At 32.7% G+C, this 13334-nt stretch overlaps 1 protein-coding gene across 1 annotated transcript in view; it reads left to right on the forward strand.

The window, feature by feature from the left end:
- The window catches only part of Tecrl (trans-2,3-enoyl-CoA reductase-like), a 114040-nt gene extending 103072 nt beyond the window's left edge, over positions 1-10968 (forward strand). The window contains exons 9-12 of the mRNA XM_005392848.1: positions 3432-3489; positions 8975-9060; positions 9571-9616; positions 10484-10968. Coding sequence (XP_005392905.1) covers positions 3432-3489; positions 8975-9060; positions 9571-9616; positions 10484-10611 — 318 coding nt within the window. The 3' untranslated portion in view covers positions 10612-10968. The remainder of the gene's footprint in view (positions 1-3431; positions 3490-8974; positions 9061-9570; positions 9617-10483) is intronic.
- Positions 10969-13334: the final 2366 nt, after the last annotated feature.

Below are 13334 nucleotides of genomic sequence, written 5' to 3' on the forward strand. Positions count from 1 at the left end.
AAAAAAAAAAAAAAAAAAAAATTAAGGGGCAGGGAGACAGATCAGCTCCACAGCACCTGCCTGGCAAGCATAAGGTACTGAGTTCTATTCCTAGTACCAGAAAAAAAATTACAAAATGTTTTCCTTCACATTTATATATCTTGCTAAATTTATAATTAACCTATTAGATTTTTTTTTTACCTGAAACACATGCATCTTATTGGAAGGATACTTTTGTGAAAGATTTGAAAGTATAGCAGGAGGTTTCATAACAAAAATATGGAGACTAGGCATTGGGGAAATTATAATTTTATCTGCATAGTACTCTAAATTATCATAAATTAGAAGATTTATGACTATTAAGACAGTACAATGTTGGTTTATGCTATCAAATAACATTTCCCCCTATGAGAATACACATTATCTACTAAGATTAAAACTATCTTCCACAAAGCAGAAAATTTATGAATTTGACAGATAAAACACTCTGTAATCATGTTCACCCAGATATTATCTTAATTTTGCAACCTTAAGGAAAAATAAAGAAAACATATTATTGTTGTCATTGTTACTCTAGTTATAAACATAGATAATAAAATACATGAGACTCAAAAAAGCTAAAAGTGAGTGTTTGAAACAGTTTGTAGATTTGAATTAAAACAATAATTTTATCACATAGCTGCAATGATGAAATTATAAGTAAAATACTGCATGTGTGACACTAATAGTGACAATAACAATAGCAATGCATAAACAATGTGAGAACATTCATGATGAATGATAAAAGGATAATTTTAATATCTACAAAATATCTGACTGCAGTATAAGGATTGAAAATTTTCTATTTTAGAAGTCTAAAATTTTTTTCTAAAACAAAAAGATAAAGCCTAGCTATTCAATAACTGTACATTCTTTAGTAGAATGCTTACACTTTGGATTTGGTGCTATCAAGAAATTATTTCCAGAAATGTAAAAAGGAAATAGTTTAATATTATGAGGATTGTAAGGAAGAACCATATTTTGGACAAATGATATAAAAGTAGATGACTATAAGTTAGTCTCCCTTGATCTTTGTTTGTCAGTTGGACACTGACCATGGGAATGTACAACGACAGTATGCTATGGGCCAATAAAATGTGTGGTAGCAAACAGTGAGAATCTTTACTACTAAAATCTCACATATTTTGATCCAATCGTGTTTTTGAATCTGAATAAAATTAGCTTTAACGGGAGATATATTCAGAAAAAGTTTTATGGCACACTGCAGTATGACACATTACTTCTAATATGTTAACCAAATCTCTCCTGAAGCCATTAATTTGACACCTAGCTTATTTCTCCATTGTTAAATATTCAGGAGAACTGATTAAATTCAAAGTATCACAGAACTTTGAGAAAAGAGGGTTACAGAAGAAGTAAAAGTGGTTTTGTTTCCTAATCAAAAGTGTCTTTAAAAATGTACTTTCTAGAGGCTGGGGATTTAGCTCAGCGGCAAAAGCGCCTGCCTGGCAAGCGCAAGGTCGTGAGTTCGGTTCCCGGTACCGGAGAAAAACAAACAAACAAAAAAAAATGTACTTTCTGGTGGGAAAAATATGATCTTTTTCAACTATTTCGACTATTCATTGCATAGTTCACATTTATCAATATAATAATATTTCTAGATAAAAGCATGGGCTCTTTAGTACTTAGTATTTTGCTATAATTCAAAGAATATTAGAGTGAAACAGATCAAATCTTTATTGAATATATTGCTCACTAAACTTATACTTTTATAATAGAATGTGTCAGATACTTGAATTCATTTTATCATCATAGAATTCCGTGGGGTTATGATATGATATTTAAATGCATATAAAAAAACAAAATTCCAAATTTCTCTTTCACTTGCTTGCTGTGTGACAATAAGTACATCAAAGCTGTTGCATGAAATCACGGGTCTAGGCAATCAAAACCCCACACCATAACCCATGATTACACATAAATGAAAAATATAAATTATTGGGGGGGGGTTGTAACTCAGCGGCATAAGTGCTTGCCTGGCAAGCCTGAGGTCATGAGTTCAATTCCTGGTACCAAAAAAGAAAAAAAAAAAAAAATACAAATTATTATCTGAACATTCAAATGTTAGCTTTGATTTCCTAATAACATAAGAAACTGGAAGTTTTTTGACACTTATTTTGTTTAATTATTTTGTGTGAAAGTAGTAAATAGATTATTTTCAAGATCTTTAAATGTTATTTGAATGTATTTACACTATTTGTTAACAGTACCTCGCAAGAGCATTAACCTATTTAAACTGATTAGTCTAAATCACATTTGTGTAAAACAGATAAGGAGAAATGGACTTTTGCTTTCTTTTTCAGTGTATTTTTCCTAAATTTGGATTGCACTGAAGTATATTGGAGTTACTGTGTGAGTTACACAGAAATTAATGTCTATGGAGCTATTATTATATTTAAAGAAATGAATATGTAAAAAACAGTTAAAAAGAAAGTAAGAGCATTAAATACACTTAGAATAAAACATTAAAGCCACTGAGTCACGGTTATGCTTAACTTTTGGGCTACTTTAGAGATAAAAAGTTAAATGACCAAAAACATTTTGCACAACCTAATCTCTGATCAGTGACAACCTATTTCTCTTTGAACGCACAACTTGTGTTGTATCAGCTAAGACAAATTGGAAAGACAAAGGATCTTAACCTCAAAAAGGACACAATACAACTTAGTAATACTATTAGTACCAAGAGCTTGGGACAAATCCTTGATGTTCTCAGAAGGTCATAGTCACCTATGAATAGGGGCAATTCAGATGAAGAGGGCAATGCCAGACATGCTGGAAATTAATACACGGGCGAGTGCTGTTCAAGAGACGTCTTCCAAACTAAGCTGAAGCCAGCTGAGAATCAAACAAGCACCTTGCCCTGGGAATATTTCTACTGTGTTAGCGACCTGGGAATATACATTGCACCAATTCTGGGCTCAGCAGCTTTCACCAACTCTTCATGGTAAGAAACTGCACACAGAGGGACAAGCACAAAGCAGATGCCCAGCAGTACCTCGTCAATCAGACAGTTTGAGCCCATTACCAAAACAGGTTAAGAATATCTTCGAAATTTGAAACAAGTGGGTCTTGTACAGAGGCTGTAGCGCTCCTTGGGGTCCTGCTACTGGGCGTGCTGAGACTGACAGTCATAAAAAATATAAAGGCCTGAGGGGCAATCTCAGTGCTCTCTATGCTTGAACCCCAATATTGAGAAAAAACAACTGATTGTTACTGGTTATGTTGGATTCAACAAATTCTTACATTGTTATAAAATTTATTTTTTCTAAATGAAGGTATATTTCTTGGATTTGGAATTAATATAGTATATGGAATATATATATATGTAGAATACAATTTTAAAATAATCATAGCTATATCATACTGAAAAGTTTTAATATGTTTTGTAGATTTGTGAAGCTGGGAATCATTTCATCAACGTAATACTGGCTCATCCCAATCACACAGGTTAGTTTATTTTCTTTTTATCTTTGCCAAACAATGTTGTTTTCCTCAGAGAATTTTGGTAATAATTTTCAAAGCCTACATAGCAGGTTTTTTAAAGCGTAAAACCAGTTAGAAACATGTAACCAACTATGCTTAACAAGACGCTTTATTTTGGTTTTGTTTTATATCCACATTACAGCCAATTCATCTGTGAACTCAGCTCAACCATTTCATTCTTCAGTTTCTTCTTAACAGAAAGTTGGCTAAATGTGCTAATTGAAAGAGATACACTGATTCCACACTGGAGTGTGATATGGGTGTCTGGGTCCCTACTAATAAAATTTCCGGGTACACTATTATCTTACTTATGTTTACTTCCATTATATAATACACTATTTCTGGATTATTAACTCATATTCAGTCTGTGTGATGTAATTCAAGTCACAATGCTGGATCGTGGCTGCACGGTCACGTGGTATCCCTTGAACATGGTCTACACCTTTACCGGACTTCAGTAATATTTAAACTTCTCTCCTACAACAGGTGTAGTCCTCCATGACAAATGCAGTGTTCTTGCTCTCAAGGGTCATTCAGCACTGTGGTCATCCTTTGGGGGCTTGTGAAAAGCAATACGCTGTCTTTTCCTACACCGACAGATTTAATATGTGGGCTTTATCTCATCCCAAGGTCCAGGCGCAGGATTGCTGATACCACAAACTCGAGTCTGTTGCGACTGTCTGCCTTGAATGCTACTCAGTTATTGCACATTTCTCCTACATGGTTTATGGCTCAAATCAGCTTTCCTCTTGTATAATATAAAATTTGCATCACTAGAACAGGCCTACAAAGACTCTTTATTAATGCTTCTTCCTTGTTGTAAGGGATAGATATTGCCATGTGTTCTCATTTTGGAAGAGATGTTCCACAGTTAAACATTTTTGTACACGACTCCTTCAACTCGGTAGTATTTATTTACTCCCAACCCCAGCCCTGGACCAGACATGACTTATAATGCATTCAGCTGCTACCTAACCTTAATTATCCAGCATAAAAAACATAAAATTATTGATACAGTCAGTGGATTTTTAGTGAGAACCCTAATCAATGCAGAGTTCGTTGAGGTATTTTATGAAACCTATTAAAGTAGCCCCACAGAACAATATTATAAATGTACTCTGAGAAGTGCTAGGGAATGAAATATGAAAGAACTAAGATGTATTATGTACATTATTAGTTCTTCATGATAAATGTAATCACTGTGTAGTGAAAGTATGTACTAATAAAAATGGTCTCTATGATTCATTTTAAGAAAAAAAAAAAAACCTACTCTGATCCTCCTTTGCTCTAGAAGTGGAAAACCACATTTGTAAACTGGGTGCCTATATACATTCCTGTACTTAATGCTGAGTTAATCTGCTTGAGGAAAATTTCCATGTCTGTTAATTAATTGCAGTGATAGACAATCCATGATTAAATTGCAAAATTGTAATGATTATCTTCCAATTCACATCTGGCTTTTTATAAAGCTACAGTGATAAATTGAATGGTGAAATAATGGACAATATTTCCAAAGCATACTTTCAATCTCGAGTGTGACAGTAATCTCTGCTTGGGATGTAATATTGTCTTACAGAAGAACGGATGTTAGTTCAGTGACTTCCAGTGACTTTTCACATTGCCATAGCTACTGCTCCAAAGGTCATAAACTCACAACCATGTGAGTTTTTGAAGCTACAAACTATGCGTTATGGTCTGTGGAAAGGACCATTTTAGACCTCCTTGTTGTAAAAGTCCTCAAAAATGTAGGGTTACTTTATATTATCATATACAAAATAAATGACCCTAATAAAGGACAATTAATTTTTGAGGTTCTTTAATGAAAGATAATGCAAATAATCCATACCCTTGTTTTGGTGTTGTAATGTCTTTCTTGCTTGGATACCAGACTATTTTCCATCAGTGGGTTTGGAATCTTATGATAGATTTAATTCTAAAAACTGGGAAAGGGATAATTAAATTTACGTTGTGTCAGTCTTTCCCAGTTTTCTAACTGTTGATCTATAATTATTTTACTTCAATGAAGTGTTGAGTACTTATATATCTACCCTTTAGGGAGATTGTATTCTATAGCCAGCCATACGTTTGTGTGGGTCAAGCATCCTTCAAACTTTCTCACTATGGCTTATGTCTGTGTCACAACTCCAACTGGTTTCATTTGGATGAAGAACATAGATCTTCTAATTCAAATCATATTCTAGTCATCCTGGTTCTAAAATGATTTACATCACTTATAGTCAGCCAGACACAGCCAAGGGCCAACGTTAATCTCACTGATGACGGGGCCCTTTTCCCTAACACAGTCCAGAAAGCTTTGAGGAGCAGTGCCTCTTATTAGTCCTCCCACGGGGCATAGGAAGAACATGGGAATGAAGTTCATGAGGAAAGTCATTACTTGCACAGAAAAGGGCTCTTTGTCTTCATTTGTGTATGGAAAATCTATGGAAGCCTATTTCTCCAAGCCATTTCCTATTTCTCTAATCTCTGATTTCCTCCTTTACTTCCCTGCCATCAAAATTCTAACATTTATTTTGCATTACTCTGTGTCATTTCTTTGTATATGTTTTGGGCACTGTGTTTCTACCAGAATATTTTATCCCTTGAACCAAGACAGGGCTTCAAAATCATATACCGAATTTTATTCAATCTACTATCTTTTCCTCTTATCAAGTAACTTCACAATCCAATAACATGTATGTTCTACAGTTTGTTGGATCATGCTGGCTACGTCTTGTATCTCTTTTGGGGTATGATGCTTTTTTCTATTAGCTGTCCCTGGCAAACACCTCAGGAAGGTCATAAAGTAATATTAACCTGTCTACTGCTAAAGGCTATGAGTGGAGATGAGAAAGATCTATTATTGTATTATAATGGCTTCTGTATAGCTTGAAGAAGGACCATTTTAAAAGGTATCAGGAAGTTCATGAAAACCTACATATTATGATATTTCCAGATAATAACCTTGCCTTGGAACAGGAGTTGTATATTCTTGGAGCTTTATTGTGTTTGCAGTTAGGTACTCCATCTAGTTTTCAGTTTTCTGACTTTTTACTGTATAAGATTAGAGACTGTTTAAATGCTTCCAAGGAATAGCTGGACATGATGGCACACAAGTGTAATCACAGCAAGGGGGAGGCTGAGGCAGGAGGATCACTGCAAGCTGAAGGCCAACTTGGGGCTACATAGTGAGTTCAAGACCAGCCTGAACGACATAATGAAACCCTGACTCAAAAACAAAACAAACAAAACCAGGAGAAAAACAACAAAACAAAACAATAAAAACCTAAACAGTGCTTCCAAAGAGGTCATTTAGTGGCCACGTTCAGCTTTTAACTGCCTAATTGGTAACTGTCCTCTTCAGTTTTAGCTACAACTGTCAAGTGCACGCATAGAAATTGCCATCTTACACCACTCTTTATACTGGCCTGGATACAGCCTTCCCTTCCCTCACTAGAACATACCAGTATACCACAGGCAAAAGACTTCACCTTTGCACTGATACTTTGTACTCACAGCCAGCTGTTTGGAATTTTCCAGGAACAATGAGTTACTAATTATGGGTCGCCAGAATATCATTTCATTCTAAATGGTCATTCAAGCAGCTGCCTTTTGAGCCAGGCTTGTTGCCCACAAACAAGGTTGGGTTTTACTTTATGAAGGGAAAGAAATACTCATGCCTAGATAAGAAAATGACAGCAGTGCAGTCTAAATAAGCATCTGCAGTGCACACATAGTACACTCTAAAGCTATGATGAATAATCATTTTTGAGTGGTAAATTGGGTAATAAATTCCCCATATGGATATGATATTGAATTAAGATTAAACCAAGACATAACTGTGACTTTGACCTCGGCTGGTGACTTCAGCCATGAAATCTCTATAGGACAAGCTTGGAGCAGAAGGCTCCCACGAGCACTGCATAAACCAGCAGAAAAGTCCAGATATGACCAATGATAAATTTGGGTGGCGCAGCACCTTATTATAAAAATTTTTTCAGCTTTCATTTACTAGCAACTTAATCATATTATCTGTAGACTGAGGAAATACATAATGGAGAATGTAAATATTAAAATAATAAGCCATAAATTTATATATTATTAAAATTAACAGCAACTATACACGTTTAAAGAACATTATCCATTTATAAATATTTCTCTGAATCCTAAGAATATACATTATTTAATATGTAGTGTAATATTTAATTATGCAGTTAATATAATATTTATATACATTGTATAATATATACACTGTGTAAGAGTTAATATGCATTATTTAATATGAGCTAAATCTGGAAGAATTTGATCATTCTCAGCTCCAGGGACTGTAACTTCATAGAGGAATAAGCCCAGGTATTTTGTATACATCTTCCAGCTTTGAATTTCTATAACTAACCATAAATAACTATAACATGAGTAGATACCCAAATTATTTTTATTTTGATTCACATATGGACATCCCACAAAGATATGTGCATAGTGTCATAACAGGATCAGCAGTATGAAATAGTGTAAATATTTATCCTTATTTTGAAATGAGCAGTATATGAAATCTGTATAGTACTTAATGTACTTTTACTTGACATTTCAAACATCGTTATACTTCTGAAAATAACATACTGACATTTCATTATGACTTTAGCTATAACTAGAAGAGATTAGTAGGTTTGTTATTTGATTAAATCTTGCTAGGGAGAATAAAACTGTAATTTTATAATTCATATTTACTTTTACAAATGTCGTATCTCAAAGTTCAACCTGAAATCATTATAAATTTATTTTCCAAAATGTTTCTCAAAAAAGTTTACACGAAGGAAAATAACAAAAACAAGTAACAATATGCCAGATATGAGAGTTGTAAATAACATTCCTGATTGCTAAGCAGAAATGATTTATGTGGTATTTATGAATATTTGCTCTACTGATTCAGTTTAATTCTCCTACAAGAGATTTTCACATTCTTCTGACATAAGTGACATTCTAGCAAAATTCCCTTTGGATTTCACTACTTTAATAAAAAGGGAGCTGTGAGGCATTTGATAATTTCAATCAAATACATAGTCCCACACACTAACGGAGAACGCGAAGAGACATGAAATTGTCAAAATATGTTTTATAAATCAGTCGATATTACTGCTGCAGCTACGTAATATAGGAAACATGTGTATATTATTTTAGTAAAAATTTTAAGGAAATAATTTTCCTTATGTGCTATGCAATTTTATAGCAACAGAGCTGTAGACACATTCAGAAATAACAAGTATTCTTTGAGTCAAAGCTCATAACATTTTAAATGGGGCCCCTCAGAGCTATTACAGCATAGGTAGCTATAAATATCCCATGACATTTTATGTGGCATATAGTTGTTGTTGGGATTTAGGATTACATAATAAGCATACGTTCATGTTTGTAATGTGTAACATCATTGACATTTTACTCTCTCTTCTAAAAGGGAATAATGCCTGCTTCCCAAGTCCAAATTACAACCCCTTCACGTGGATGTTTTTCCTGGTTTCATGTCCAAACTACACATATGAGGTACAGTATTCATGTATGTAAATAACTTAAATTTAAGTTCTTGATTATGTACTAAGTGCACTGTATGCATTTTAATGTATTACAAGGTAGCATGTGCATAACAAAATAGATGTTAGTCTTATCTGTATGAGTGCAGAGCTATATCTTCAATTCAAGTTACAGGCATAAGAAAATAGCACATTTTAAGCACAATATTCTTTGAAACTGAGGGAATATATGAGCATGATATATTTATGTTTAAGGAAGATTTTTGCAATCTTTGTGTAAGACGTTTTGAAAGCTTTCAGAAATTTAATTTTTCCAGTCTTTAAAATGGTATTCTCTGGCCACTTATGCGTATGGTATTATTTTATGGAAGTTTAATGACGATTGAATGTAAAAATTAAATTATTATTTTAAAGTTTATTCCTACTTATAGCTTTCCTAATGTTTTAACCTCTTAAATTATTTATCATATGTCACAATGAGAGAATGACTGGATATTTGTCAACTTATGATTTAATATAACAGATTGGATCGTGGATTAGCTTCACAGTCATGACACAGACACTGCCAGGTAAGAGCTGTTTCACTGACATTTACTCAGAGTGCGTGCGCCATTGGGAGGACTGGTCTCTGAGAATAAGCTCCTCTACTAACAACCTATGTTGACACAAGGATTGTTATGGTGTTATTCTGATTCTGAGTTTTAGCTGTACTAAAAAATCAAACTATCATTGCTAATTAACTCTGTATAAGTAGTGCATGATGCAAGCAAGGAAACCTAATTTAAATATATTTATTGAGCAATGAGATTTCATAAAACATAAGTAACAGTTATGCACTTTACATGAATCTCGGTTGTGTGCAGGTACGCAGACATGCACATGTGTTTTGTTAATTATCCAAGAGAATCTGTGAAGGTAGAGCGGTAAAGCATGACTGCAACTTTGAATTCTGGGTCTCTTAAGATATACCAGAAAGTTGAATTACATGAACTCAATGTATTAAGTGGTATACATGTTACATTCATTTCATCCATTTGTTATTCTACTGTATAAAAATTTTCAATCATAATCACTGTGGCTTATGTTTTATGTGAATATGTTTGTATGTATAGAAAGGATATTATATGCACTTGGAAAAAATCATTGAAATAGTTCAAATGACTGAAAAATTCCTTATGGAAGAATTTTGTGGCAACAGATGTCGAAAAATAAAATTACTAAGTAGTTGTATATTTATTCTTCTATATAAGGAATGTTGAGTGAAGATATATTATGCTAGGCAGCAAGTATCAGGAAACAGATGAAAACACGTGCAGCATTTGGGAAATACTTTAACATTAGATATGGAATGTGGTACCTTCTAATGTATCTTGTGTCCATCATAGGAATACCAAAAATAAAGGAAAAAAAGACAATTATTTCTTTTCTTTTTCTAGTTGGAATTTTTACACTTCTGATGAGTATCCAGATGTCTTTGTGGGCAAAAAAGAAACATAAATTTTACCTGAAGAAGTTTAACTCATGTATGCATAGAAAATCAGCAATTATTCCATTTGTGTTGTAAAAACATAAGTTCTAATATCAAGAAAGACAATATATAAACTCAATAACTCAAAATTATTTAAGGAAAATTAACTAATGCTCTCTCAATTAATGAACAACAGTATTTTTTCTAATTAAAATTGAACTATTAGAATTTATCTAAATTTACAGTTATTAAAATTAGGCAATGAAAAGTAGAAATGATAAATACAGAGTCTGCCCCAAAAATGTATACGCACGTCAGCATTTCACTGTACTACTAAATGTCTGGAAGGTAATGACCACCATTTTAAGCATTTCTTGCAATTGTAGAGGCCAAAGGTAACTTGTATTAATGTCATGTTCTGAATAAATTTAGTATGAAAATATTTATATGTTTTCTTTACCTGATATATACATTTTTGCTGGATTCTGTATAATTAATGAAATATAAAATAATTCTAAGGCTTGAGGTTCAAAAATTTTTACTTCAGTAACATTTTATGAACAGTTTTCATGAACACTAATTTTCGCAGAGTAATTAAAATATGAATTATGAAGTATTTTTAATATCAGCTCAAAATCTCTGGAATTTTCTATATTAATTTGACAGCAATTTAACATTTGATCGTTCATTATGTTATTAAATGTCACACCTTATTATTTCAATTCCTTGTGAAAATTTGTCTGTAATTAAAAATAAAATTTCCATAGCCATTTATTTTATTTATAATATATACAGTGTATGCTATATTCTGAATTAATCACAATAAAATGTTTTTTAAATATCTGTGATGGTTATTCTTTTCTGTCAACTTGATTGAATTCAGAAGCACCTAGGAATTTAGAAGGCAGAATTCTGGGTTTCTGTGAATTTGCTTCCATAGAGAATGGCATGAGGGACAGCAAACGGGTGGAGACACACTGGAGCTCACAGCAGGCCCCAGAGAGAACGAAAAGAAAAAGGGAACTTGTCAGCACAGATTTTTCTCACCGTTTTCCTTTTCTTTTTTCTTTTGCTTACCATGAGGTGCTGAGGAACTTTCCTCTGCTTTAACATTTGGTCACAATGTTTCTCTGTTCCAAAGGCCTAAACTGAACAAGGGCCACAAACCATGGACTAAAATCTCTGAAACCATAAGCCAAAATGTTCTTTTCCCTTTGAATTGTTTTTCTGAGGGTGTTATCAAAGCAGTGGAAACCTAAAATGTTATTTGTTCGCTCTTTTTCAAAATATATTTTGGAATGCATATTTATAAATGCTCCTTTATATTTTACAGAGATATTTATATAAATATGCATATCTTTAATATATATATTTCAAGTAGATGTAAGGCAACAAATAACTTTATTGGTGACATTTGGACATATAGAATGGAAGGATTCTTGTTTTATTTTTATGTTGTTAAATGCCTGCATTCTCCTAAACGTGTGTATGTGTGTCTGTGTGTGTGTGTGAATAGTTTATGTGAGCATGAACATATATTGGTTAGACATGACTGGTGTTATGAAAATGAAACTTCATATTTGTTAAGGTATTTAAAATAAATTATCATTTTCTTCACTTTTCAATTGTGATTATTTGCATAGTCTAGATTCTAGAGCCTGTTCAGTTCTTAGGTCATACAAATATAAAATAAGATATATGCATAATGTAGTTATATAATCAACTATCATAAATATCTTATCATTGAAATACTAATAGTAGTTTGTGTTTTGTACATGAATCTTAACTGATATTAACCTAGAAATTTGCATTTTAATATTTATTTACAATGAGAAGATCTACAAAAGAAAATTTGAGGTATATCTAGAGATAGATCTCTACCTCTACCTCTACCTCTATCTCTATCTCTATCTCTATCATCTCTCCCTTTCTACCCTCTCTGTCTGTCTGTCTGTCTCTGTCTCTGTCTCTGTCTCTCTCCATATATGTATATGTACATATACATATCAGACATTTCTCTCCTTCTTCCCATTTTCTATAATCCTTACTTCAAGTGCTCCTTCATATTTGTCTCATACCAATCATTTCCCTATGATTGGTAGATTGGTAGCTGTATATATTTTATAAATAAGTAAGTGATTTTTTAAAAAAATCTACTTTTATCTTTACTTCTTGGTGTGGTCACTGACATAAGTATCAAATATGGAGGGCCTAATAAACATATTAGAATATCTTTTCATTAATATTAAAGAAAAAGGGGCTGGGGATTTAGCTCTGCGGCAAAGCGCCTGCCTAGCAAAGCGCAAGGTCGTGAGTTTGGTTCCTGGTACCTGAGAAAAACCAAAAAAAAAAAAAAAAAAAAAAGATATTTAATATTAAAGCAAAAAGTATGTCCTCAGCACTCATACTTTTTCCAGCTCTTAAAAGTTAATGTTCAGAAATTTTCAGGTTTGCTGCATTTAAATAAATACATACACATGCATATAGTAATGTAAATACACATAAATAATTTCTGTGATTTTAAAATTTCTTTTATATTTCCTCTTTATCAAGCTCTTTCTAAACAAGGTCATTATCTCCAAATTATTTCTTCAATTCTGTTCAAATTCTGTATTTCATACATATTGATAGCTATGCTTTAAAAACTAGGATGGTGTGTTGTTGCTATGGGATAGTTTCTTATGTGTTTATGCTTTCTTAATAAATCTATATATTTAGTTTTCCTATAATATAGAATAAGAATCAGAATAAAACTCTAATAGTATGTTATAAGAATTATATAAATAACGTTTGCATTGGAAATGAAGAAGTTACATGTT

Source organism: Chinchilla lanigera, unplaced genomic scaffold (assembly GCF_000276665.1).
Source record: "Chinchilla lanigera isolate Chin_1 unplaced genomic scaffold, ChiLan1.0 scaffold00046, whole genome shotgun sequence".
Taxonomy (NCBI): Eukaryota; Metazoa; Chordata; class Mammalia; order Rodentia; family Chinchillidae; genus Chinchilla; species Chinchilla lanigera.